The sequence below is a fragment of the Arachis duranensis genome, chromosome 4, assembly GCF_000817695.3.
Source record: "Arachis duranensis cultivar V14167 chromosome 4, aradu.V14167.gnm2.J7QH, whole genome shotgun sequence".
NCBI lineage: Eukaryota > Viridiplantae > Streptophyta > Magnoliopsida > Fabales > Fabaceae > Arachis > Arachis duranensis.
This window is the reverse complement of record NC_029775.3, coordinates 1,792,746-1,818,169: the sequence shown is the minus strand read 5'-3', so window position 1 is coordinate 1,818,169 and position 25,424 is coordinate 1,792,746. Positions and strand designations below refer to the sequence as shown.

The window sequence follows — 25,424 nt, the reverse complement described above, 5'->3', positions numbered from 1 at the left end:
CACCAGTCGAGGTACTCAGCTGATGGCCCAGGATCAGCGACTCGGTCAACCGGTAAAACTGTGGCATGCCGATCCTGCCAATGCTCATGCCTCTCCCAATAATAGGAGGGGAACCACCTATCTCCACCCCTGCCGTCCTTCGCATGAAGCCAATCTATGTTAAGAGCCAAATGAGGGAGATGCTGAACCCCGCCGAACTGAGGCATAACCCTATCCACCTGGTGCCACTCAATCGCAGCAAAATAAATGAGACTGGTAACTGCCGTCCATAGTCTGCGGTGCTCGTCAAGTAGTATCTCCGGATGAACAACAGCTGCGACATCCGGAGAGGAATAGGGCTCCCACACGATCTACATCACATAATGAAACGTTACATAAAACAAATTTTATAACAAGGAAAACATAACTGTATCAACTATAACTAAATTACTCACATCATGCACACGCAATCTATCCAAACAAAGGCGTGCAGCCACCACTCTTTGATCTACTGCATCGTTCCTCGGTAGATACTCAGCCCACCTACAAGTTCAATTTAAAGAATGTCATAACATGTAATGGGAGATAAAAATGAACAATTTCTAACTCTAAAATCATATTTCTTTACCTGGATGCAAGTGGAAACCCGAATTTGTTGAAATCACTAGGCCTCAGACAAGGAAATCTCCAGAAGATCCAAGACTGTAGAAGTTGTAGTGGCCCAGCCAAGTTGACAACGTTTCTGTTTGTTCCACGACAAAGACATCTGTACAACCACGCCAGCGCGGCCGAGCCCCAGCTATATCTACCCAAGTCATCCAACGATGCCACATAAGGCAACCAGTGAAGGTGGACACGGTTGGCGTTCTTGTCCGCAAACAGCTGAGATGACAACAGCATCATAATATAGGCCCTCGCGTATATACGCACGATGTCATCAGTAGCATCTGCTGGCAAAACCCGAAACCGCTCATGGAACCATGTGTAGCACACTGTCATCAGCTTCACTTTATTCTGCGGAGGTAACTCCCCAAACAGCTCGCGGAACCACACCCATGCCGGTCTTCCATTTTCCATGAAATTCTCAAACTCACTAAGGCACCCACTCACAGGCTCACCATCAATTGGTAAACCCAGCTGATAGGCCACGTCCTCCAAGGTGACCGTACACTCCCCAAAGGGCATGTGAAATGTGTGGGTCTCAGGACGCCACCTATCAATGAATGCGCTAAGTAGAGGCTCATCAACCCAGAACCACTGACTGTTCAGCCTAGCCAAGTGATATAAGCCCGCCGTCTCTAGATACGGTATGATACGCTCGTGTAAAGGCATATTCTGTTGTCTTCTCACACCACTAATAACCCTAGTAGGCTGTAAAAAGATGGATAGCGAACTCTCAACAGACAACAATAGTAACAACTTACAGTAATATCAATAAAAAACCCTAAGCATAACAAGAACAGCAAAAATAACACTAACAATATTACTAACACCTAAAACTAAAAAATTAATTCTACCAATAATAAAAATTACAAATTTAATAAATATAAAAAACTCACTATCATGATAACAGCAAAAAATTCTTTTATAACTGTTAAAATATTAATTTAACATTTACCATTAATAATAACAACATTAAACAAAAATTAATAATAAAAAGCTGTTTTAACCAACCTCTTGGTCGATAAATCCAGTCACATGCGCAACGCCATTTAACCGGTACATCCGGTCTTCTTCTTCCATTGGTTCTCCACTAACCCGGTTCAACTTCTCAAACAATCAACTTAACCAACAAAACTTTTTTTCTCTCTCACCCACCAACCTTCTCCTTACTTTCAAATCTCACAAATGATCCGCCCTCACCAGCCACGGCTTTCCTATTTATACTACACACTCATAAACCGTGGCTGCCTCTAGGGTTTTATGTACGAAACCATTTCTTCATAAACCGTGGCTGCCTACCACGGTTTATGCTTGTCTCTTTCTTCACGTAAACCGTGGTTGCCTACCACGGTTTACACTCAACACATGCTTTCCTCATAAAATCTGGCTACCAGCCACGATTTATGTTGATTTTGAAACCGTGGTTGCCTCCTACGATTTCTATATAAAATTAAACAAGACAAAATGGTATGCAATTTCCAAATGTTGTAATCTGGTAAAGGATTCAACCAATTGTTTTAAATTGGTAAATTGCCCTAAATTAAAATAATACAACATATATGATAATCATTAGTTGAAATAAAACATAAAAAGAATATTTACTTGTTTATTTCTTTATTTTTGCGGATACACGGATATGCGGATCGGATATGCGAATACCAACACAAAATCTGTAATCCGATCCGAAAGCCTTGCGGATCGGATCCATATTCGTAATTTTCAGATCGGATTCGGATAAACACCGCGAATATGCGGATCGGATCCGATCCATGAACACTCTTACTAATTTGAATAAATAGTTTAATTAAGTATTTTTTAAAAAAACAACTTAAACAATAAATGTTTATATTAAAAATAGTTTATAAATAAGTTATTTTGTGTTTGGTTTTTTAATTTTAAAAGTACTTATTTTAAAAGAAATGTGATAAAAAAAAATTATTATGAGAGAAGTCATTTTTTTAAATTTCTCTGTACTTAAATATTTTCTTAAAAAACTATAATTTAATTTTAAAAATTGTACCAAATATTAATACTACTACTTTTTATAAATAAAAAACTCAAAAAAATAACTTTTAAAATTTTTCAAACAAACGTTAAATCAAATTGTTTATACACTTGTCATATCTAATTTCATATTCACGTATCCTCCCAAGAGCTAGAGGCAAAAATCCAATAATAAGAAAACCTCATTAACATGTTGGCCGGTCAAAAGCAAACACTTCATGTCAACACCCTAGTAGTGAGCACAACATGTGTCTCATGATTGTTATATCGGTTCTAAAAATCACACCAGAACAGTTAGTCAGATTAGTCTGACTGAGAATTAGAAATTTTTATAGTTCGGCTCAATAAAAAAAATTATTATTTCAGACGTTTGAAAATCGCTAAATCGATTGAAAATTAACCGGTCGAATCGAACCAAAATCTAACCAATTTTAATGAAATGATGTCATTTGGAGTTTTTTTAAACGAAAAAAGATAACAGATTCCTTCTTTTATGTCCATTGTCCAGCCCTTTTTACTAATGTGGTTGTTCATGAATCGGATCGGATCCACATATTTGTGATGTTTTTCCGAATTCGATATGAAAACAGCAGATATTGATCCGATCCACAAAACTAATGGATCCAATCCAATCCGCACACTAATAAGATCGGATTGCGAATTTTATGTAAGTATTCAAATATTTGCAGATCCGCAAAAATAAATAAATCAATAAGTAAATATTCTTTTTATATGTTATTTCAATTAATAATTATTATACATGTTATATTATTTTATTTTTATTATTTAAGAAAAGTATGTTTAATAATATTTTAAGAATAAACATGTTTAAAAGAGTGGAAAAAGATATTTTATTAAATTTTTTTTAATAAAAATAAGTTTTTTAAAATATTTATATGTTTTTGTGGATATATCTGAGATCCGATCTGTAAATGTGCGGATTGGATCTAAACTAAAAAATCGTGAATATTGGATCCAATGATTTTAGTGCGGATTGGATCGAGATTTTGTCTATATCTGATCCAATCTACATTTACCCCAGTAATCTCCTCACACTAACTTACATGTTCCTTTTCGAAGTTCAGAGCTTTTCTTGTTGTCCTTGAACAAATCCTAGCCATCTAGCCTCCACCATTGCCATAGGAAGTGAGATATTATCGCTGTCCATCGCACTGTTGTCGTGCTCTAAGTCTCCAACCCATGTGTACTTTCATAATCTCACCAATTACATCATCCTTCTCGACTTTGGTGTCCGTTGTTTTTTTGTCTATTCAATCGCGGGTTATGTGGTGCGAGTTAGGCAGTTTTTTTTAACAACTTTAGAAAAATAAGTTCTTATCCAATTTTACTATCGAGTCAATTTTCATCTAATTCGAAATTGTGAGCGCAACACATAATAGACAACTCACCCACTTAACGATTAGACATTTTCCATTAGTTTTTAATGTTAGATTTGAAATTGTGTTATCCCAAAATTTGCAAAGATAGATATCAATTTAAAATTTAAAATTTTTCAAAAATCACTATATTTAACGAGATAAAGATCTAAAAGTGAAGTGGACGAGTGAGTATTTATTCTTAAAAAAAATACATATGATTAGAGATTAAACTCTTTTTATTATTAAAAAATACAAGCTAATTTCGTTATCTTCAAAACTCAAAAGAAGCCGGTTTTATTAGTTTATGGGTTTTTTAAGTACTTATTTTTTAATTTGTGGTTGATAAATTTTTAGTAACAAAAAAAAAAATACTAAAATAAATTAAAAATATCATTTTTAAAAAATTATAATTTACATTATTTTAAAAAAAATTAAAAAATTATTTTTTACATAATAAATAAAAAATATTTTTATATTACCATATACAAACATAATTAATAAACAAAAAATTTTTTTTACCATGTATTTAAATATAAAATTATTTTTATTTTTTTATAAGATATTTTAAAAAAATTAAAAACAAAAATATTTTTTAAAAACTTCCTCAAACAAATACTAAGAAACCTCCGTAAGACCGTAACCCTACCCACACTAACGCAAACCCTTTCCATCGTCTCTCTCACGCACAACTCCAGTCTCCAGCCCTCCACTCCAAAGTCGACAGTCCTCTCACTCAGTCACGCCTCGCCGTCGCCGTTGGTTCACGTCTGCCCCTGCTCGCCTCTGGTTCGCCGTCTTCTCTGTTCCGTCTACTCTGGTTGGCTTCTCCCCTGGTCCGCCATCGCCGCTGGTTCTATTTGGTAGGGCTTTGCATTTTGCTTCTCTTTCTCTTGTCAGAAGCAGTTTGTTTTCCGTATGCAAGAAGCTTAAACGAGAAAGGAGAAGTGGAACGACAATGAAGCTCGACGTAGATGTCTTGAGATATCTGTCCAAAGACGATTTTAGGGTTCTCACTGCTGTTGAATTGGGCATGAGGAATGTACGTTTTTATCACCTTCCTCCCGATTTTAGTTTGAACTTAACACTCATGACTTACTAAAATTTAGGGAAAAAGAAACGATTAAGCTATACTTATTGTTTTTATTATTAGTTTGTGTTTTTATTCTTAGCTTGAGTTATTAAAATTCTTTTCCTTGCAGCATGAAATTGTTCCTACTGAACTCATTGATCGAATTGCTCGTCTCAAGTATGTTCAGTGACTTTTTGGATTGAATTTCATCTTATATATTTTCTTAATTTATTGGTGTTTTAGTTGTGTTTCTACTGAATGTGTGCAGGCATGGGGGCACGTACAAGGTTTTGAAAAACTTGCTCAAGCATAAGTTGTTGCATCACGACTCTTCTAAATGTTGGTTGCTTCTGATGTCTATTTGATTATGACTATAATTTTAGTTTTAAATTGCTGTCACATATGTGAAAATAATTGTGAGTTTGTGACAGATGGTCCGGTGCAAATTGAATTTGAAACATTCAAATTAATAATGTATTAGAGTTCATATTGATTGGCCTTCTATTAAACATTAATTTACTTGTGCAGATGATGGATTCCGGCTTACATACCTTGGTTATGATTATCTTGCCATTAAAACAATGGTGAACAAAGGAGTGTTTGTGGGTGTTGGTCGCCAGATTGGCGTTGGAAAAGAATCTGGTACTTCTTTTGTGCTTTGGCAGAACTAGTGTAGTACTTCGATATTGTCATATGATCCTCTTCAATTATATTTGAGTATTTTTTCTGATTCTGGCATTGGTATTCTGCCAGATATATTTGAGGTTGTCTGTGAAGATGGGACTGTTCTAGCTATGAAGTTGCACAGGCTTGGTAGAGTTTCTTTTAGAGCTGTCAAATCAAAGCGTGACTACCTAAGACATCGAAGTAGTTATAACTGGCTGTATTTGTCTCGCCTTGCTGCACTTAAAGAATTTGCTTTCATGAAGGTTTTCCTTCTCAATAATATTCCAGCCTTTCTATTTAACAATATGAATTATCATCTTTATATATGATATTATAACAGCACACGTTTTTCTTGAGCAGGCTTTGGAAACACATTCCTTTCCTGTTCCAAAGGCTGTAGAACATAACAGACACTGTGTAGTCATGTCCCTTGTCCAAGGTTATCCTCTGTGAGTGTCCTCCTCATATTATCCAAGCATGCTTTAATTTTACGCTACACCTTTACTGCATTTCAATGCTAATTGTTTGTGTAGCGTGTCTGACCATAAAGTGCATCTTATGGGACAAATATACTTTTTATAATTTAAATGCATTGAAGTGCAACTGATTAGGGTTACATTCATGTTGAATATGTCGACTAAATTTTGGAAATTAGAGCGGGATTGTTCAATTCCTTCATTGTTGGACACTGGTTTCCTGTTTATCATGGTACTTCTGGGAATTATTTGTAGGGCTTTGCAGGGTACATGGTGTTGAGAAAGTTGGTAGCGGTTAGTGGTTAGTAGTTGTGTTCATGAAAGTAGTTGAGTAGGTTCCCTATATTTATTGTACTCTTCTATATATTGGTGTTCGTCCCCTCCATTCTTAAGCACACAAGTAATGTATGCCCTCTCTCATTTGTGGAGTTGTTCTACTATTTCCAAATGTTTAACCATGGAAATTTACTTGTGGATATGCTTGATCACCTTGAGGATCTTGCTTTTCTTTCACCTTGTGAAAATGATGGTGTTCTTATATATTTAATGGCAAAATTCTGTTCAAATAAGTCTTATGGTATAAAATTAGACATCCAGCCTCTACTTATATATGTTTAAAAATTGGAATGTTTGGCTTTATGATGCGTTATTTCTGTTTATTAGCTATTATTTTTGTAAAGAGGATCCTTTGTCCTCGGTATGTTGGTAATCTTTCTTTCTTCTTTTGTTTTCTTTTTAATTTTTGAGTTTATCTTAAAAGGAATGTTTAATGATGTATCGGGATGCTTTGTTATAGCTTATGGGTATGGTCTTCAATTTATTTTCTACCTTAGTTCGCACCAAAACCATTAGGTAAAAAATTTTAAGCTGTGTTTATCACTAGTGATTAATTTTGGCATTAAGCATGTGCTGCGTTGTCTTTGAAAATAATTTTTTGGATTGTTTCTTTTAAGAATTTTACGGTGGGTTTAACTAATAGAAAATTTTTATGTAATACCACTATGTCACTCTACTTTCACTTTGTCCCCTAGAACATATGAAGTTTCCTTTTCACATATTTGCTATTTTAATGTTTTCTCCATTTTCAGTTATTTTGGCCCTATTTTGTGTTATTTTTACCCATTTTATTGTTTTGACTTTTGATATTGCTCCTGTGTCAATTGTTTTTGCTTGTTCAGTGTTCAGGTGAAGCAATTACAAAATCCAGAGACTGTTTTTGAGACTATTCTTGGAATAGTTGTTAGGCTCGCCGAGCATGGTCTGATTCATTGTGATTTCAATGAATTTAACATCATGGTATGCCAGAGTTACCTATGCTGTACATTTGTTGGTTCTGCTCATTTGTCAGCTTATCTTTTTAGGAGAGTATTAAATTTTAGAATTTCCTGATATCTGTTATTTGATTCTGCTTTTGGTTTATGCTGGTTTCCATTCATTGTAGATTGATGATGATGAAAAAATTACCATGATTGATTTTCCACAAATGGTATCTGTATCACATCGTAATGCACAGATGTAAGAGTCTCTCCTCTTTGCCAGCCTAATTATGTACATCTCATTGTTTGTCATTGATTTCATGTACACAAATGCTAACTTCTATTATTACCCTAGCCTTAAAAGGATTTTTCATTTAGTTATATTTAGTTCGTATATGCCTAGACAAGCTAAGTAGTACAAGAATAATATAAGATGGTAGGTCTTGTCCAGTCTAATTTCCCTGTAACTCTGCTTTCGTAGTAATAGTAGTAGTACAAGAATGATATAAGATGGTGTTTGAGAGGCCACCACTCTCCTAGGTCTTGTCCAGTCTCATTTCTCTCTTCCCTCTAACAAAATGACCATACGCCACTACTCTGCCACAATTTAACATTTATGCACGTTCCTCTTCTTTGAATCAACAATGTAGCCTTAGGAACTAATGCATTAGAGAGAGTTGTTGCAGCGTTGCAGCCTTTATTGTGAAAGAGATGATTGAATTTTGCCTCAAGTGGGCAGGTCGTATGTGAAGACCCCTAAAACTCCCAATAAGGGCAAATATGTTAGATGAACGATAGTCCAATAACTAGAGTAGGATATCTAAAAAAACCATAGGTGACTAGGAGAGACCTAAACTTCCATTGAATCTTGAATTCTTGATACAATATTTAGGTACTGTCTAATGCATGTAGGAGACCTCTGTCCAGTAGGATAAGACATAGTTGTTGTATTGTTGGACTTTACATTAGCTTTAGGCATCAGATATATGGTATTAAAAGGAAGCCAAGAATTATTAAGTTTCAAGATATCATCTTATGTTTTAATCACTTGTTATTTATGCTTGTTTCAGGTACTTTGACCGTGACGTTGAATGTATCTTCAAGTTTTTCCAAAAGAGGTTTGTAATCGATTGATTTGCGTAGTATTTGTTAAAAGATTTGCTTTTATTTATCATTGTTTGTAGATTGTTGTTGTCTTGGTAATCTGAAAAATAAGTTATAAATCAAACAATCACTCTAATAATTTACTCAAACTGCTAGCTCAACATCCATAAATTAGTTTCTAAGTTATTTCTGATATCCCAAGTTGAGATGACATTTTTTATAAATTTCATTTTAGTGTGCAATCAAGGACATGCTTGGAGGACTTGGGCTCTCATGCGCTATTTCCTTTTAAATCTTCCCTTTCTCCTATCCTTTCTTGATATATAGTGCTTCTTTAGACCGTGTCTTTCATATTTTGGTAAAAACTTAGTAATTCTTTATGATATAATAAAATAAATTCATCCAAAAAGAAGGGGATTACAATGATAGGAAGACAATTTCCTGTTCAGAAAACTAAAGATGAAAATTACATAAGAAATAGCCAAACAAAACTCAAGGAAAACAATACACTTGAAGCCATTCAATCTATAGGCAAATTCACAACGTGCAAAGGATCATTGGCCGAGCACTAAAGTGAAGCCAAAGTCTTTCTTCTGTCAAACATTTTTGAAGACATTTGTCGAGAACTGCCATTCTATTTGTGGTTACCCCAATAGTGATAGATATGTATGACATTTGATTTTTCTCTCTATGTAGAATGCAATTACATTAAATTCAGCTTGCATTAATGTTGTGAGATATTTCAAATGCTTGTTTGTATTTGGTTTATACTACAAATGATATACATGGGATCTCATTCTTTTGTTAGATAATCTAATTCTCATTTGTGAATATTTGAAGATCTTGTCCATGTCGATTCAATGTGGTTTGCCCATAAGAGTGAACTCTTGTTTCGTTGCCCTTTTTGTACTTCATCTAATCATAACTTTTGTCTTGGTATATCTAGAGACAATAAGTTTCTACTTCTTAATATATGTCACTGTCTTGTGCCATAGTTTACCTTTAAAAAAATTATGTTTTTTCCCTCTTTGTTTTTGTTATTTTGTACATCTCTTTTCACCATACTGCATCTCCTAACTTGATAGTACATCAAACATCATACTTGGTTTGCTGAAGATAAATATTTTGGATCTAATCTTTGATGTTCAATCAGGCTTTTTTTCACAATTTAGTTCCACTTCCCTATTTCAGGTTCAATCTTTCTTTTCAAGAAAGCATTGATGACAATGATGATTCTGATGAAGGGAAAGATGAAGATGGAAGGCCCTGTTTTTCTGAAATAGAAAGAAGTGCTGGTTTTTTAGACAAGGAACTTGCTGCTAGTGGCTTTTCTAGAAAGGATGAAGAAGATATTCGGAGGGTATAATGATTTTCTTGTTCTATATAGGAAGGGGAAATTATGGAAGCATTTTCTTTAAATGAAAAATGCAAGATGTTTTCCCTCCTTTTTCTTCATTTGTGAAATTGATTCCATACTGGTGGATTGGCTTTTCCTATTTTATTTATACGCGTGGGTGTCAATTTGTCATGCTTTTGATTGTTCCTCAATGCTCTTCAAATTTTTGTGCAGTTCATTGAAGGTGGAGCAGAGGCTGAAACAAACTCAGATAGTGAAGTTGACTCAGTGGAAGACCTGAATGAATCAATCCTTCTTCAGGTATATAAAAAGGATAATTTTGATATAATAGATGGTGAAAAGTAGATATGTGTGAACTTCTCCGTATATTTTGGAAATTAAATTTGAATAACGACTACATCTAATATTTAGTACAGAGACAGTCAAGCAGCTTGCTTGTGTCTTTCCTGCTCGTCTCAGTTGTTCATTTCTGTGTTTTTCAATGTTGATATAAGATTGTTGCTTTATTCGTACAAAATGACACCATGCTTTGGTTAAATAACCAGGTTGAAGAACATGAAAACAAAGGAAAAGATGAGAGCTGTGAAGCTGCTGAAAGCGGTGCATCTGAAAGGGAAGATGCAACTGACGAGGTAATGATTTTGTATTTGGTATTACCTGGTGGCTGGTGGTTATTTTAATGATAATGTTTATGCTGCATCTTTTTCTTCGGCCAAATATTTGATTTCAAGAATAAAGTCCAGGATTCATGATGAGTTTTTGGGAGAATATTATGTCTTTGGCTTATCAACGTAAGGAATGCAGTGCTGCTCTTAGTGTCAGTGTATTTCTTGTTCATTTCAATATGAACGCCATTATTTGTCATCAATAAGTCATTCATGGACTTGACCCAAATTAGGATATTATCTGGTTATGAATCTAGTCCGGTGTCCTTTCTTCAGTATCGTGGAACATGGAGACATAGTTTTCCAAATGAAATTTGTCAATCGTAGGCTTATGTTGTTTAGGGTAACTTAGTATAATATAGAATATTATTTCCCTGATTTGAAGGGCACTTTGCATGGCCCCTTGAATTAGTTCACAACTTCAATTAGATTTAGTTTTGTCAAATTCTAAATGACGACTCCATTATTATGAGTTAAATAACAATTATGCGATTGTGGTTTATATAATGCTTTTTATCTGGGTCCATGTCAAAATCATGATGGTAGTGGTGAATTTGGTATACAGGAAGAAAATGAAATGGAAAACGAAGCTGAACTCACCAAGAGTTTGAACAGGCAGAGACGACATGCCATAGCAGCAACTCGTAGGGGACGGAAGAGCCTCGCATCCAGGAATTCATACAAAGACAAGGGTGGCAGGTCATCTCACAATTCTAAGCTTCAAAAACAGTTGAGCGGTTGGTGAGGTATATGGATATAACATCCATGTGGCTGTCGAAATTTATTAAAGATGAATTAGAAATATATTTCATGTGCTTTCATATGGTCATTCTATCTTAACGAATGAAGTTTTGTAGGGCATAATGTCATTGTAGGCTTATATCTTATGGTAGAACTTAAGTTCGGAGATAGAGAAGCAAATAGGTTATTTGTTTGGGGTGATATCTTTTATATTGTGGATATTATACCACTTATGAAATGAATAATATATTAATATCACTCAGCTCGATAAGAAAAATTTTTTCATATGTATTTTGTATTGAGGGTGATATTTCCAAATTAGGAGCGACATCAATATGAAAGTAGCAAGGTTTATATAAATAAGTTATATAATCTAAAATGATGGTCACATTTGTTCCTGATAGATTATTCTTTTTTTAAATTAGTCAATAAAAGATTTTTTTCAATTAAATTTGTTTTTAAAAAATTTTAGTTTTCACATTAGTTTTTCTGTCACATTCGTTATTTATGGCATTAGAGTTTGCCTAATATATATTTGATAATTTTAATTGACTATTAAAATAATAATATGATAAATTTATAAAATTAGATCAAATCAATTTCAAACTAAGATTAAAATTAGATCAAATTAATTTCAAACTAAAAATAGAGATTTTAATACTTTGAGGTTCTCTTCAATTTGGGCAATTGCAAATTTGGCCATTCCTAACTCTTCAGAACATCCGGAAATTTTTATTCGTAAGGATTTTGCCATACATCACCTGCCATGTGAATGTCTTTGCCTTTTGTGTTTTGACCAGTTTTCCAAAACTTTATGGGTTGCTCCAACCGAGACTTCACCGTCGTTCGAGTGCCTCCATCCCATTCTGTCTTCTCCGTGGTCATCTGCTGGAGCTGGTGAAGCAGTTATCTTGAGAATGATATTCTCGTGTATAAGACTATTTTTTTTTGGTGTCTAAACATGAAAAAAAACAAAGCAAATATTATCCTATGTATAAGATCATTTGATTCCTAACAAATACTATTACAAGATAAATTAATCTTCTTTGTAAAAAGATCAATTCATTTCGAGAACCTCTAAAATAGTAAAAACTTGTTGAAGATTAAAGTTTCTAACTTAAAATATCTTAGATTGATTATTCAATTTTTAATATGCGTATTAAATAAATAAATTTTTAATAAATTTTATTATATAATAATTAGATTTTCGATAAATACCTTTAAAAATAACTTGGCCCTATTGAAAAAGGGACATTCGTCTCCCAGACCTTTAAAATAATAAAAAATTATTAAAAACCAAAATGTTTGATTTAAAATTTTTTAAGAACCATCTGAATGTCAACAAAGAAAATAACAAATTCTATAGAATACCTTGCCAAAAATAGAAAAAAATTAAGGAGTACAAACTGGAGGCAGGTGCATGTATCATGGACATTCACATTATCAGACCTGAAAAAGGATTTACATGGTCTCACTAACTTTGAGACCTTTAAGTGGTATCACTTAAAAATAGGGGTGGCAAAGGGCAAAATTTGTCGGGCCCGGTTCGTGTAATGTGCTTAAAAAACATGTCAGATTAGAAATTTGAGATTGTTGTAATAAAAAAATTCGCATAATTCATGGATTTCGGCTGCGGCGGGACAAAGCGAGGTTTTCACTTTAAAATGATAATTGAATTTGGAATGTTACTTTTATACTTATATTTAAAATATTTGTTCATTTTACTTTAAATTATAATTTGAACTATATTTGATTGATTAAAGACTTAAATAATATTTAATAATATATTTTGGATAATGAAATGTTTGTTTTGCCTTGAAAAATGTTAGTTACATTATTTTGTTTTAAAAAATTTTATTTATAATTATGTTTATTAGATATTTAGAATTATAAATATTTTAATATTTATGAATTTAAAAATAATAATTTTTTATATTTTTAAAAATAATAAATTTATTAAAATATTTATAAAATTATATATTTTTTTAATATTTAATAATTTGTATTTTTTTTATAAAAAGAGATTTAATGAATTTAGCCCATCAACCCGTTAATTCGTCATTAAATAAGATAGGTAGAAATTTGAGACAACGAAGGAAAATAAATAATTTTGATTGTTTTTACACAAATTGCTATTTTAGAAATTGCCTACCTAATAAAACAACAAAATATCAAGAGAGTAACCACTGTACCAAATTAATTATGACAGAAAACGAAGGAATTCATAAAACGATTATAATTGTGAAAATTGAATAATTAAAAAAGGGATTGTTAAAAATAAAATAAAATAATAAAAGTATATATGCATAAAATATTAAATTATTAATAATAAAATTATAAAAATAAGACAAATGAATAATTAATAATAAAACGAGAGCCATGAGACTTGCGTCATTGAGCACAAGTACGGAACTACCAAAAGCACAAACAAGCAAATGAGTAGAGATCTGAAAAACCCTTCTGAATTTATCTTCATTCAACAATGTGCGATCTCGTTCTCCGCTCCAAATGCCTCAACCACTTCAATTTCAGTTTCACCTGTAACAACAACAATCACCACCCTCACAATCACAATCACAATCTAATTCTCGTTAAGAACTCTCTTTTCCTTCGTATTGAATCCCATTCATCATCTACATCCACAAGAAAGACTCATATTTGTAAAGGCCGAAAGCTCAATGACTCTGGCAGTGGCACTGGTGCTGACGTCATCATCGTCGGCGCGGGTGTGGCTGGTTCTGCTCTCGCTTACACACTTGCAAAGGTGATTCCGCCCCCCTTCCAGCTTCACCTAAAGCCAACTGAATTCACATCTTTGTCATGATTTTATATTATTTTGAATTTTTTTTTGTGAAAACTCGTGTACAGTTAACTTCACCACCTGAAGTTAATAATTGAGAATCGCTAAATTATTTGATTAATTTGACTAAAGTTTTCTTTTTTTTTTATATATTTGGTTTTTGGTCACAACAGTATCGGAAACATTGAATTTAATATTTTAATATAAAATGTTACTTTTTCCTTTTACACTTGGCAATATTATTTGATGAGCACTACTTTGCTGTGGGATTTGGGAAATGGAAACTTTATAATGATCATGTGATGTTACTTATGCCTGTATATTCTAATTTGGGCTAAATTCTGATTTGCGTCCTTAAAATGTTTTTCTATTTTTAATTCCAAAAAATTTAACAGAATAATTAATGTGGGTTTTAGTTAAGTCATATGTTATTTGATGCGTGAGAAAAACATAATTAAAACCTTCTTATAACATTTTTTTAATTTTCTTTTTATATAACATTTTAAATTCTAACCATCAATCATCCACACTCCAAAATCAAATAAAAGGTTGATGGTGAATCAATTTTATATACATACTGAAATAAAATACTATTAGCTCTTTAATATGCGAATTATTTGTATCAAATTTAATGATAAGAAACATTAAATCCGATTAAAACTTTTTTGTGATATAAATAAGATATCTAGAAGTTTTTAGAACTGAAATAGGACATTTGCAAGGTTAGGGGCCAAATCAAAATTTGGCCGAAACATAGATACCAAAATAATACTTTACTCTATACTCATTTTAGGCCACATTTTCATTTTCTGTTTTTATTTTGTGAGTTTTATGGATTTTGGATTCTGCAAAGAAAAAGAAAAAACAGTTTGATACCTTTGAATTCCATATTCAAAGTTGCGATTGAATCAATTCTTTTTAACGAATTGATTCAATACATTTCTTATGTACCCACATGTGCTATATTGGATTTGAATTAGATTTCAGATCAATCTATATAGATTGACTGCCTCTATTATGTTGTTGCTAGCAAATACCACTATTTTTGGTTTTGGATCTTCCAAATCATTCATAGATGTGGATCTTGGACCTATGAATGGGGATACTCCCAAAACTCGCAAAGAAAAAAGGAAGTGAGTTAGACAAAAAGAGAAGAAACTTGGACAAAAAAGGAAATAACTTCGACAAAAACAAACTCGAAATTGTGTCTACTTTAATTCAACAATATGCATTGTGATTTTGTGACACTGAATTATTATTATTCACTTTCTTGGATTTAAAAATGCCGCTTTCCTTGCTTGGAGCTTTGAATATAACTACTTAAATCTTTGGAGTATCTTATTATTTTTCTTGGTCCTTTCGATTTAGCATGTTCTGTTTTCAACAATGGAAAAGTTGTTGATGAACAAATAGGTGAAATAGCACTTTCTCCTTTTTCTGTATAATGTAGAACCACACTAATGTTTGAAAAGAGGATAACAATTTTGAATTGCTATACTCTATAATCTGAACCCTTTTGGAAGATATTTAGATATGATAGATTGATATGCATCTTATTTTTTTGACATAATGTTTGTGAAAATTTATCGTTGCTATGTAAGTGGATCATCAAATTCTGTTCAATCAATTATGTACATCTCTATTTCTTTGGATTTTAATTTTCGAGAAACTAGACTTGCCCTAGGAGGATTAATGTTTTGGATTGGTTAAATCCTGAATCATTCATAAGCATGCTTTTTGAAACTTTGAAGGATGGAAGGTGTGTCCCATGTTATTGAGAAGGACTTGAGAGTGCCAAACAGAATTAATGGAGAACTCCTCCAGCCCGGAGGGTACATAAAGTTAAAGGAATTAGGGCTAGAAGGTATGTATGTATTCAGCTATCATAAAACACTATTCTGGAGCTAGGTTTTATAGACGAAGATAGTGTTGTGTCTGCATAGCTGACAAATACTTGACAAGATCAAAACAAGTGTTGGACACACATTCCCACTTGTTAAATTGAAATAAATAAATAAATAAGTTGTCTTTTAGCTTTGATATGGACCAAGTATGGGCACTTAAGTTTCTGCCTCTGATTTTTTTTTTTTTGCCAATAATTCATTCAAAATATAAGAATTATTTGATAGTATTTGTGCACATATTTTTTATGGAGTAACCCAAACAAAAGACCATACCCAATACTGGCCAACTTAATAAAAGCAATATTACTTGAAAGTTGAGGTTCGTTTTAATATCCTTTGAATTTTTCAAATTGAGCCCTAGACTCTTTTAAGTCTCAGTCATTCCTTTAACTTCAATATTGGTTTCATAGGCTCTATGGTTCTCTTGGGAAGCATGGAAACTAACAATTATTGGTAAATTGGCACCAAATCATATGATGATATTGTAAATTTTGAGCCCTGTCAGTGTGCCTGTGTCGGTTGTGTTATCTCTTTGTCTTGCAATTTCAAGAGTTTGGTGTGTCTCTGTTTTCATGTGGTTTTTTATGTCCATGCTAGGATAGATGCTTTATAATATACTTATTTTCCTGATTGCCTTTAATATTGCATATTGAAATGATAACTTGTTATATAAAGTGAAAAGTGTCTTTCCTATTTGCTATCGTTCCACTTTGTATACTTCTTAGACTACATCTGATCTAACATTGGATCCCTGATATTATTTCTTATGGATTCATAATCCTTGTATTATATGATAATTAGATTCTTCCTTATTGAAGTAGTTTTTAAGTTTATCTCACCCAACTACAACAACAACAACAATAAGTCACTAACAATTATCATTTAGAAGTGTGCCGAGAATGTATCTTGAAGTATTTTAAAGTTTCTTTTACCTGGTTGATATCTTCTACTTGATCCACTTCTCCCATAGCCTTTATTAGTCTTCTTTTGCCACTCCTCATTAAGTACTATGCCTACTCTTTCATATGCTTTGCATCTAAACTTCTCGTATATGTTTACTCATCCACTTCGGCATCACGTGACATTTCATTGCCTGGAATTCACAACTACAGAGCATAGCTAGACTTTAGAGCTTGACATATAAACCTATTACCACTTCTCCAGGTGCCTCGGTCAAGAAAAACTGAATATAAAACTATACATTGTTATTATTGTTACTTGTGACCGTTTTAGTTTAATTTTGCATGGCTATATTTTATTTTTCTTTAGGAGTTATCATGTGTTATGCTTCTGCAATTGATACTAGTATTTGCTTTAGTTATTTAATTGTGGAGGAAGTTAAGCTGGTTGTCAATCTGAAATTCTCTTGGGTCAGACTATAAATCAGCGTTAACATCCATTTCTCTTTTTCTGGCCGGCTAGTAGTTACTCTTGAAAAGTTCTGAGCCTGTATGTGTTTTCTTTGTCAGACTGTCTGGAGCAAATCGATGCACAAGAGGTGCTAGGTTACATTCTCTACAAGGATAGAGAAAATATTAAATTACCTTATCCATTGGAAACCTATCATGCTGATGTGGCTGGTAGGAGCTTTCACAATGGACGATTTATACAAAGGTTGAGAGAAAAAACTAAGGCACTCCCATGGTAGTCTCTCTTGCTTTTGTCTTTTGTTATCTAATTATTATAATTATTTAATGGGTTAAAATTAGGAAATAATCAGATAATTGCTATCCCCGATAATCTCATGTGATCTTTACATTGTTCAGTGTACAAATGAATGAAGGCACTGTAACTTCTCTTCTTTGGAAGGACAATAAAACTGTTATTGGTGTTCAGTACAAATCTAAAGATGGTAAAGAGCAGAAAGCTTATGCTCCCCTCACAATTGTTTGTGATGGCTGCTTCTCAAAGTTGCGTCGTTCTCTCTGTCACCCCAAGGTTGAATTGTCTTGTAAATAAGTCATATGGCAAATTACTGTGCTGATATGGTGAATGTTAGAGGATTATCTTGGTTTTGCTCAAGTCTCAAATTGACTCCCAAAAATATAATTCTGTTGGTCATTTTCCAGGTAGAAGTACCTTCTTGTTTTGTCGGTTTAATCCTGGAGAATTGTCAACTCCCATTTGAAAACCATGGCCATGTTATTCTGGCAAATCCTTCCCCAATCTTATTTTATCGTATAAGCAGCACAGAGGTTCGCTGCTTAGTTGATATACCTGGTCAAAAGGTACCTCCTATAGGTAATGGCAAAATGGCCAACTTCTTGAAGACTATGGTGGCTCCTCAGGTATCTGTTACTATCCTACTTTGCATGTGATATTCCAATTGCAGCTTACTAGTAGTCGAGTATGCAGTTTTACATGCCTCTACAAACTGGAAACAATGTAAACATTTGGTTTTCTTGTGCTCGGTTTCTCATGTTCTTTTCCTGTGATACAGATTCCAGCTGAACTTCATGATGCTTTCATATCTGCGATTGACACAGAAAATATTAGAATCATGCCTAATGGTTATATGCCAGCTGAACCTATTCCCACTCCTGGAGCTCTTTTAATAGGTGATGCTTTCAACATGCGTCATCCTTTGACTGGTGGAGGAATGACAGTGGCACTATCTGATATTGTTGTGCTGCGGGATCTGCTTAAGCCGCTAACTGACCTAAATGATGTAGATTCATTATGCAAATGTCTTGGATCCTTTTACATCTTGCGTAAGGTAAGCTAGTATTTACATTTTAGCTTACATATTGTTTCAGGATGGAAACTTATATATCTCATCTCTAAACTGGTTCATATTGAGCGCAATTTATAAGTCCTAATGATGAATGTTTGAACACATGGCATAATAGAAGTTTGTCTTTGAAACATTATGATAAACGGTACTTAGAATCTTAGTCTTCATACCATGTAGATTTTAACTCATGACATGTACTTTGCAGCCTTTGGCATCTACCATAAATACTTTAGCTGGAGCCCTATATATAGTCTTTTCTGCTTCATCTGATCAAGCTAGTAACGAACTACGCGAAGCTTGTTTTGACTACTTGAGCCTTGGAACTATTTTCTCATCTGGACCAATGGCTTTGCTGTCTGGTCTGAATCCTCAACCTCTTAGTTTAGTTCTCCATTTCTTTGCTGTAGCATTCTATGGTGTTGGCCGTTTGTTGTTTCCTTTTCCCTCATTTAGATGCACTTGGATCGGAGCTAGATTAATTTTGGTGAGTTCCTCCTTCAAAATAAATGGTTCTGGTCTCTTCATTACCTCAATCATGGAATATAGGGCTGCACATGGATCGGATAATATCTGCATACCTGCGGTAATTATTCGCATCCGATCCGAATTTTGCGGATATTATCCGATCCGCGGAGTCATTGGATCGGATTGCGGATTCGGCAGTAATATCCGCGGATCCGATCCGCAAATCCGCATATCCGCACATCACATATTGTTGGTTTATGGTATAAACAGAAATATTTAGGACAGAGATATAAGAAAAATACGTAGGTGAAAGGAATGGGAATCACGCTTTTTTACTTTACTGAAGCAGTACATTCACATCACCACTAAACTAGGAAGTGGGATGAACAGAAACTGCCACATACCCACTAGATAAGGAAGTGGAATAACAAAAACTACTTTTCTCCTAAAGTGCAGGAACCACTAATTGACTAAAACAACAAACTGAAACAATAATAAAAAAAACTTAATGCAGTCCAAAAGCAAATAATTAACACATATAAATAGCATAGTTTAAGAAAGTAAACACCAATGTGATATGAATTTTCGTGTGTTATTTTATGAATTTTATGATATTTTGTTTTTAATTTTTATGTTGTACTTCAACTTAGAATACAACAACAACAACAACAAAAAAGCCTTGTCCCACTATGTGGGGTCGGCTACATGAATTAAACGACGCCATTGTGCTCTGTCATGTATCATGTCTACAGAAAGACCGTTTACATGTAGATCTCGTTTGACCACCTCATGGATGGTCTTCTTAGATCTTCCTCTGCCTTTCGCCCTTTATCCATCTTCCATCTCATCCACCCTCCTGATTGGATGTTCTATCGGTCTTCTTCTCATATGTCCAAACCACCTGAGACGCGATTCAACCATCTTTTCCACAATGGGTGCTACTCCAACTCTCTCCCTTATATCTTCATTCCTTATTTTATCCAATCGCGTATGACCACTCATCCATCTCAGCATCTTCATCTCTGCCACACTCAGCTTATGTTCGTGCTCCCCTTTAGCCGCCCAACACTCCGTACCATACAGCATAGCCGGTCTTATAGCGGTGCGATAGAATTTACCTTTAAGTTTTAAAGGCACTTTTTTGTCGCATATAAAACCAGATGCACTCCGCCATTTTGACCAACCTGCTTGGATCCTATGATTTACATCATGTTCAGCTTACATTCCATATATTCCGTCTTGTTACGGCTTATGCGCAGACCATACACTTCTAAAGCTTCTCTCCATAACTCCAACTTCTTATTTAAGTCTTCCTTTGACTCTCCCATAAGGACGATATCATCGGCAAAAAGCATGCACCATGGCACAGGCTCTTGGATGTGCTCTGTGAGTACTTCCAGGACTAATGTGAAAAGGTATGAGCTTAAGGATGATCCTGGTGTAATCCTATACCAATAGGAAATTCTTCCGTCACACCACCTTGAGTCTTCACACTAGTTGTGGCCCCATCATACATGTCTTTAATTGCCCGAGTATATGCGATCCTTATTCTCCTCTTTTCTAAAACCTTCCATAAGACCTCCCTTGGTACCCTATCATACGCTTTTTCCAAATCAATAAACACCATATGTAGGTCCCTTCTACTACTACGATACCTCTCCATCATCCTTCTTAATAGGTATATCGCTTCAGTGGTAGATCTTCCTGGCATAAATCCAAATTGATTCTCTGTTACTTGTGTCTCTTTTCTCAACCTCCGTTCTATCACCCTTTCCCATAACTTCATAGTATGACTCATAAGTTTAATCCCTCTATAGTTTTTGCAACTTTATATATCCCCCTTATTCATGTAGATAGGTACCAAAGTGCTCTTTCTCCACTCATCATGCATCTTCTTTGACCTTAAAATCTCATTAAAAAGCTTGGTTGACCAGTTGATGCCTTTTTCTCCAAGACTTTTCCAAACCTCAATCGGGATATTATCAGGTCCTACTGTCCTGCCATTTTTCATCTGCTTTAAATCCTCTTTTACCTCGAAGTCTCGAATCCTTTGATAGTAGTCAAAGTTTTGATCTTCTTCCCTTGTGCATAATCGACCAAGGCTCGGAAGAGTCTTCTGTCCCTCATTAAATAACTCGTAGAAGTAACTCTTCCACCTTTCATTAATCTTCTCCTCTTGAGCCAACACCTCTCCATCTTTATCCTTTATACACTTAACCTGATCCAAATCTCTTGTTCTTCTTTCCCGACTCTTTGCGATTCTATATATACCTTTTTCTCCTTCTTTCGTGCCCAAAGACTGGTAGAGACCCTTATATGCTCTTGTTTTTGCTTCATTTACAGCCACTTTTGTCTCTTTCTTAGCCGCCTTATATTTTTCCCAATTATCTGCATTGCGGCATAAAGACCACTCTTTAAAACATTCCCTTTTTATCTTTATCTTTTTTTGTATACTCGCATTCCACCGCCAGGACTCCTTGTCTCTTGGTCCTATTCCTTTAGATTTACCAAAACTTTCTTTTGCTGTTCTTCTAATAACTTCTGTCATCTCCCTCCACATCTCTTCCGCGCTTCCATTCCCATCCCACTTTGCCTCTTCTCCTACCCGTCTTAGGAAGTTTCTTTGTTCCTTACCTTTCATCCGCCACCACCTCGTACTTCAACTTAGAATAATTAAACTTAAATCTTGTGTTATTATTTTGTTTTTGTTATTCAAGAGAACTATTATTAATAATATTTTAGGAGTAAATAGGCTTAAACAGACAAAAAATGAATTTTTTGGATTTTTTTTGTAAAAATAGCCAAATAAAATCTTAAAATAGTTTTTTTTAATTATGCGGATATACCCGATATCCGATCCGATCGGATCCGCAAGTATGCGGATCGGATCGGATCCGGCCTAAAAAAATGCGGATATCGTATCCGATCCGATCCGATGAGTGCAGTACGGATTAGATAGAATTTTAGGCTATCCGATCTATGTGCAGCCCTAATAAAATATGGCTTTCGTTGCCTTTTCCAATTTGATTTTCCTTTGCTAATGTGACAATACTTTATAACAGCAATTTCCCCATTGTAGTATGTTTTCCTTATGTTCTAATGGCTTTAGTAATTAACTAAAAATTTCAAGGTTTTGAATACCGAGCTAGTCATTAAACCGGTGAAGCTAAAGGTTCAATGGTCGAAAGGTTCAACCGGAGTTGAATTAGATATAATAAAATAATATACTTAGTAAGAAAATGAAATATTAATTTTATTTTAAGAACTTTTTTTTTTAAATTATACTTTTTAACTGGTTTTACTGATTTTTTGACCGATTCACTAGAATATGTTTTTTACACAGAACTAGACCACTTAGATATCAGGTTTTCGGTTAACCCAATTGAACCTGCCAGTTCAATTTGGTTCTCAGAACCATGGAAAATTGTATGTGATGATTCGAATATATTATATCATAGTTCATTGCAATTCGCTCCATTATTTTCAATGTTTTTATTTCTTAATTCTTATTCACAGTTTAGGCTGACAGTGATGCATGTTGACATAATTAAATTGTTATTGTAACTAATGAATATGTTTCAGTGTGCATTTGGCATAATATTCCCCATCATCAGGGATGAAGGAGTGAGGCAAATGTTCTTTCCAGCGACGGTACCAGAATTTTATAGGAGTCCTTCTGCTCGGTGATGCTTTGACAAGTGCCAAATCTGTATATTGTACTATTTGAAACCTCATGATCAAGATATGGTGAAGATTCATAGACCTACTGTTAGGCAAAAATTATTATTATTTTTGGTGACTGAAATAAATTAAATAAAGAAAAACAAAATAAATAAAATAAGAAATTGCTTAAATACAGGGGCAGTCCTGTTTAAGACTACTCTTAAACTCCTCCCAAGGTAAAAGAAGCTCCACATGCGAAAGTTGTAATTTCATCGCAATCTTTGCCATAGTATCTGCCACCGTGTTTGCATCTCTCATAATCAAACGAAAGTCAACACGCCAATTCCAATGCATGATATCTCTTATTTTGAGCACCAATGGATCAATAAACCCAAAACCATCTTGAGTAACAAGATTAAATGCTTCCACACAATCTGTCTCACAAATAACATCTCGTTGACCCACATCCCAAGCTAAGAGATATCCTCTCCAAATAGCAAACAATTCTCCTTGAAGAATACTATTACTCTCAATCATTCCCAAACACCCCCTTTGCCAGCTCCCATTACAATCTCTAATAACACAAGCAAAACCAACACTATCACCCGAACCAAAATAACTAGCATCACAATTAATCTTAAAAGTACCAATGGATGGGGATTCCAAAAACCATTTAGAGTAGAGGGAAGGGACATACGTTGTAATTCAAAAATATTCCTAACCTCTTTTTCTGAGGTTAATGCCAGACAAATCACTTTTTCCGGAGGCCAAGTTTCATGGGGATTAAATATGTCATTATTCTTTACTCGCCATATCCACCAAAGTCCCGAAAAGAACTTGAACGGATGCTCTCTGCTATGATACAAGAACCAGTTTTTCAAATCCAAAGGATGACAAGAAATATCCAACTTATGCCAGACAAGCTGAGCTTTTGGACAATCCCGAATACAATGTAAAACCGATTCCTGGCTAGAAAGTCATCTTGGACACCTATCCGATGACGACATCCCTCTTCTAAAGCGAAAACTTGCAGTAGGAAGAGCCTCCTTAAGACACAACTAAGCCAAAAACTTATGCTTTTCCGGAACAAGCTGAAGCCAAAGCCAAAACCAATTCTCCCGCTCCTCCCAACCAAACAGTTGCTTACACAACCACAAGTAACCATTGCGTGAGTTATAGACTTTGGCAGCAGACCCACTCCAATACCAACCCACTTTCGGACCTGCTTGTTCATCTGGATTGTAAGAGAGAATATTACCTAAAAATTATTATTATTTAAAATAAAAAAAATAATTTAAGTAAATAAATATAAGATATTATCAAAAGGTTCTAATGGACACTATCAAAAGGAGTTGTTTTTATTCAAAATTTGAATTAGGCATGAATTATAGGACATGCTATATATGTGCGGGAGCAACTATCAACATAGAGCGTCAAAGTAGAGTACGATCGTCAAAGAAATTAGAGCGGGAAGAGTTTATTCAAGTTTAGAAAAAATTAACAAAGATATTATAGAAATAACTGGCAATTAAGCATTAGGTTAGTTTATAACTAGAGTTTTAAGCAAACATTGTAAGAATATCAGTTCTTTAAAAAACACTTGAAAATTCAAAACGTTCTCAACCTGTTAACATCATAGAAAAAAAATTAAAAATTTTAAATAATTTCTCTAAACTCAAACACTTGTAATTGTTTTTTTTTTTCAATTTTTTCTAATAAAATTTTTTCACTTTATGCGTTCTTCTCTTTTATATTTAGCTTTTCTTCTTCATCCTTTTTTTAATTTTTTATTTTTTTAAATTTTTTTAATTTATTTTGCCTCCAATACTTTATATTTTATTATTTATTTGTTAATTTTATTCTTTTTTATTTTTGTTGATGTTACAATTATGACATTGTAATACCCATATGTTTTTTTAAATATGAACAAAATTTAAATAAAACACCTACCAAGTATTATTATATTACTATTTGTGTTCCAATTATGGAAATTTTCAGGATGAGCAATCATGCCATTAAGGATTTAAGTCCAACTAAAATAGAATAGGTTAAGTGGTAATTGGTATTACTAATTTCAAGGATGAACATTCTGTAGAGCAAATGAAACAATACCAATTAAGTTAGCTTTTTTTCCATTTGTAAAAATTTATCTGTATATTAAAATCAGTTACTATATATTTATATATAAATAAATACATAATTATTTTTATTGATGTGCATTGTTTTTAAAACTTTTTATCAAATTGCCACTATTTTCAAATTATTTATTACCGTTTTATCAGTGTCACTTGTTTTGTTTTTGGGGTAAGTATTTTTTTTTTGTCTCTAACATTTAGGATTAGAATCGAAATTGTCTCCAATGTAATTTTTGATTTAAAATCATCCTTAATATTTTATTTTGTATTAAAATCGTCCTTTTTAATAAAATTTTTAATTTTAGTACTAAATTACTCCTATTCTAATAAATAAAAATATTTATAAAAAAAAAGAACACAAGGG

At 33.7% G+C, this 25,424-nt stretch overlaps 2 protein-coding genes across 2 annotated transcripts; both read left to right on the top strand.

The window, feature by feature from the left end:
- The first annotated feature begins 4,665 nt into the window (after positions 1-4,665).
- Positions 4,666-11,617, top strand: LOC107482391 (serine/threonine-protein kinase rio2). The gene is made up of 13 exons (XM_016102850.3): positions 4,666-5,064; positions 5,225-5,271; positions 5,363-5,433; positions 5,623-5,736; positions 5,848-6,023; positions 6,121-6,209; positions 7,415-7,532; positions 7,678-7,751; positions 8,563-8,610; positions 9,788-9,956; positions 10,167-10,253; positions 10,499-10,585; positions 11,184-11,617. Exons 1-13 carry the CDS (start codon positions 4,981-4,983, stop codon positions 11,361-11,363), a joined length of 1,344 nt encoding a protein of 447 aa, XP_015958336.1. The 5' UTR covers positions 4,666-4,980; the 3' UTR covers positions 11,364-11,617.
- A 2,116-nt stretch (positions 11,618-13,733) lies between these two features.
- Positions 13,734-23,116, top strand: LOC107482392 (squalene epoxidase 3). The gene is given in 9 exon segments (XM_052260337.1): positions 13,734-14,123; positions 15,911-15,925; positions 15,927-16,023; positions 17,533-17,707; positions 17,830-18,001; positions 18,133-18,351; positions 18,504-18,779; positions 19,003-19,281; positions 22,845-23,116. Coding segments are annotated over 9 exon segments (1,620 nt in total). The 5' UTR covers positions 13,734-13,841; the 3' UTR covers positions 22,950-23,116.
- Positions 23,117-25,424: the final 2,308 nt, after the last annotated feature.

What these genes read in the sequence shown, in the direction of transcription:
- LOC107482391 (XM_016102850.3), top strand. Translation starts at nt 4,981, where the DNA reads ATGAAGCTCGACGTAGATGTCTTGAGATATCTGTCCAAAGACGATTTT. An exon ending in ATGAAGAAGATATTCGGAGG is followed by an intron (nt 9,957 to 10,166) that starts GTATAATGATTT and finishes ATTTTTGTGCAG; the next exon opens with TTCATTGAAGGTGGAGCAGA. An exon ending in ATGAATCAATCCTTCTTCAG is followed by an intron (nt 10,254 to 10,498) that starts GTATATAAAAAG and finishes TTAAATAACCAG; the next exon opens with GTTGAAGAACATGAAAACAA.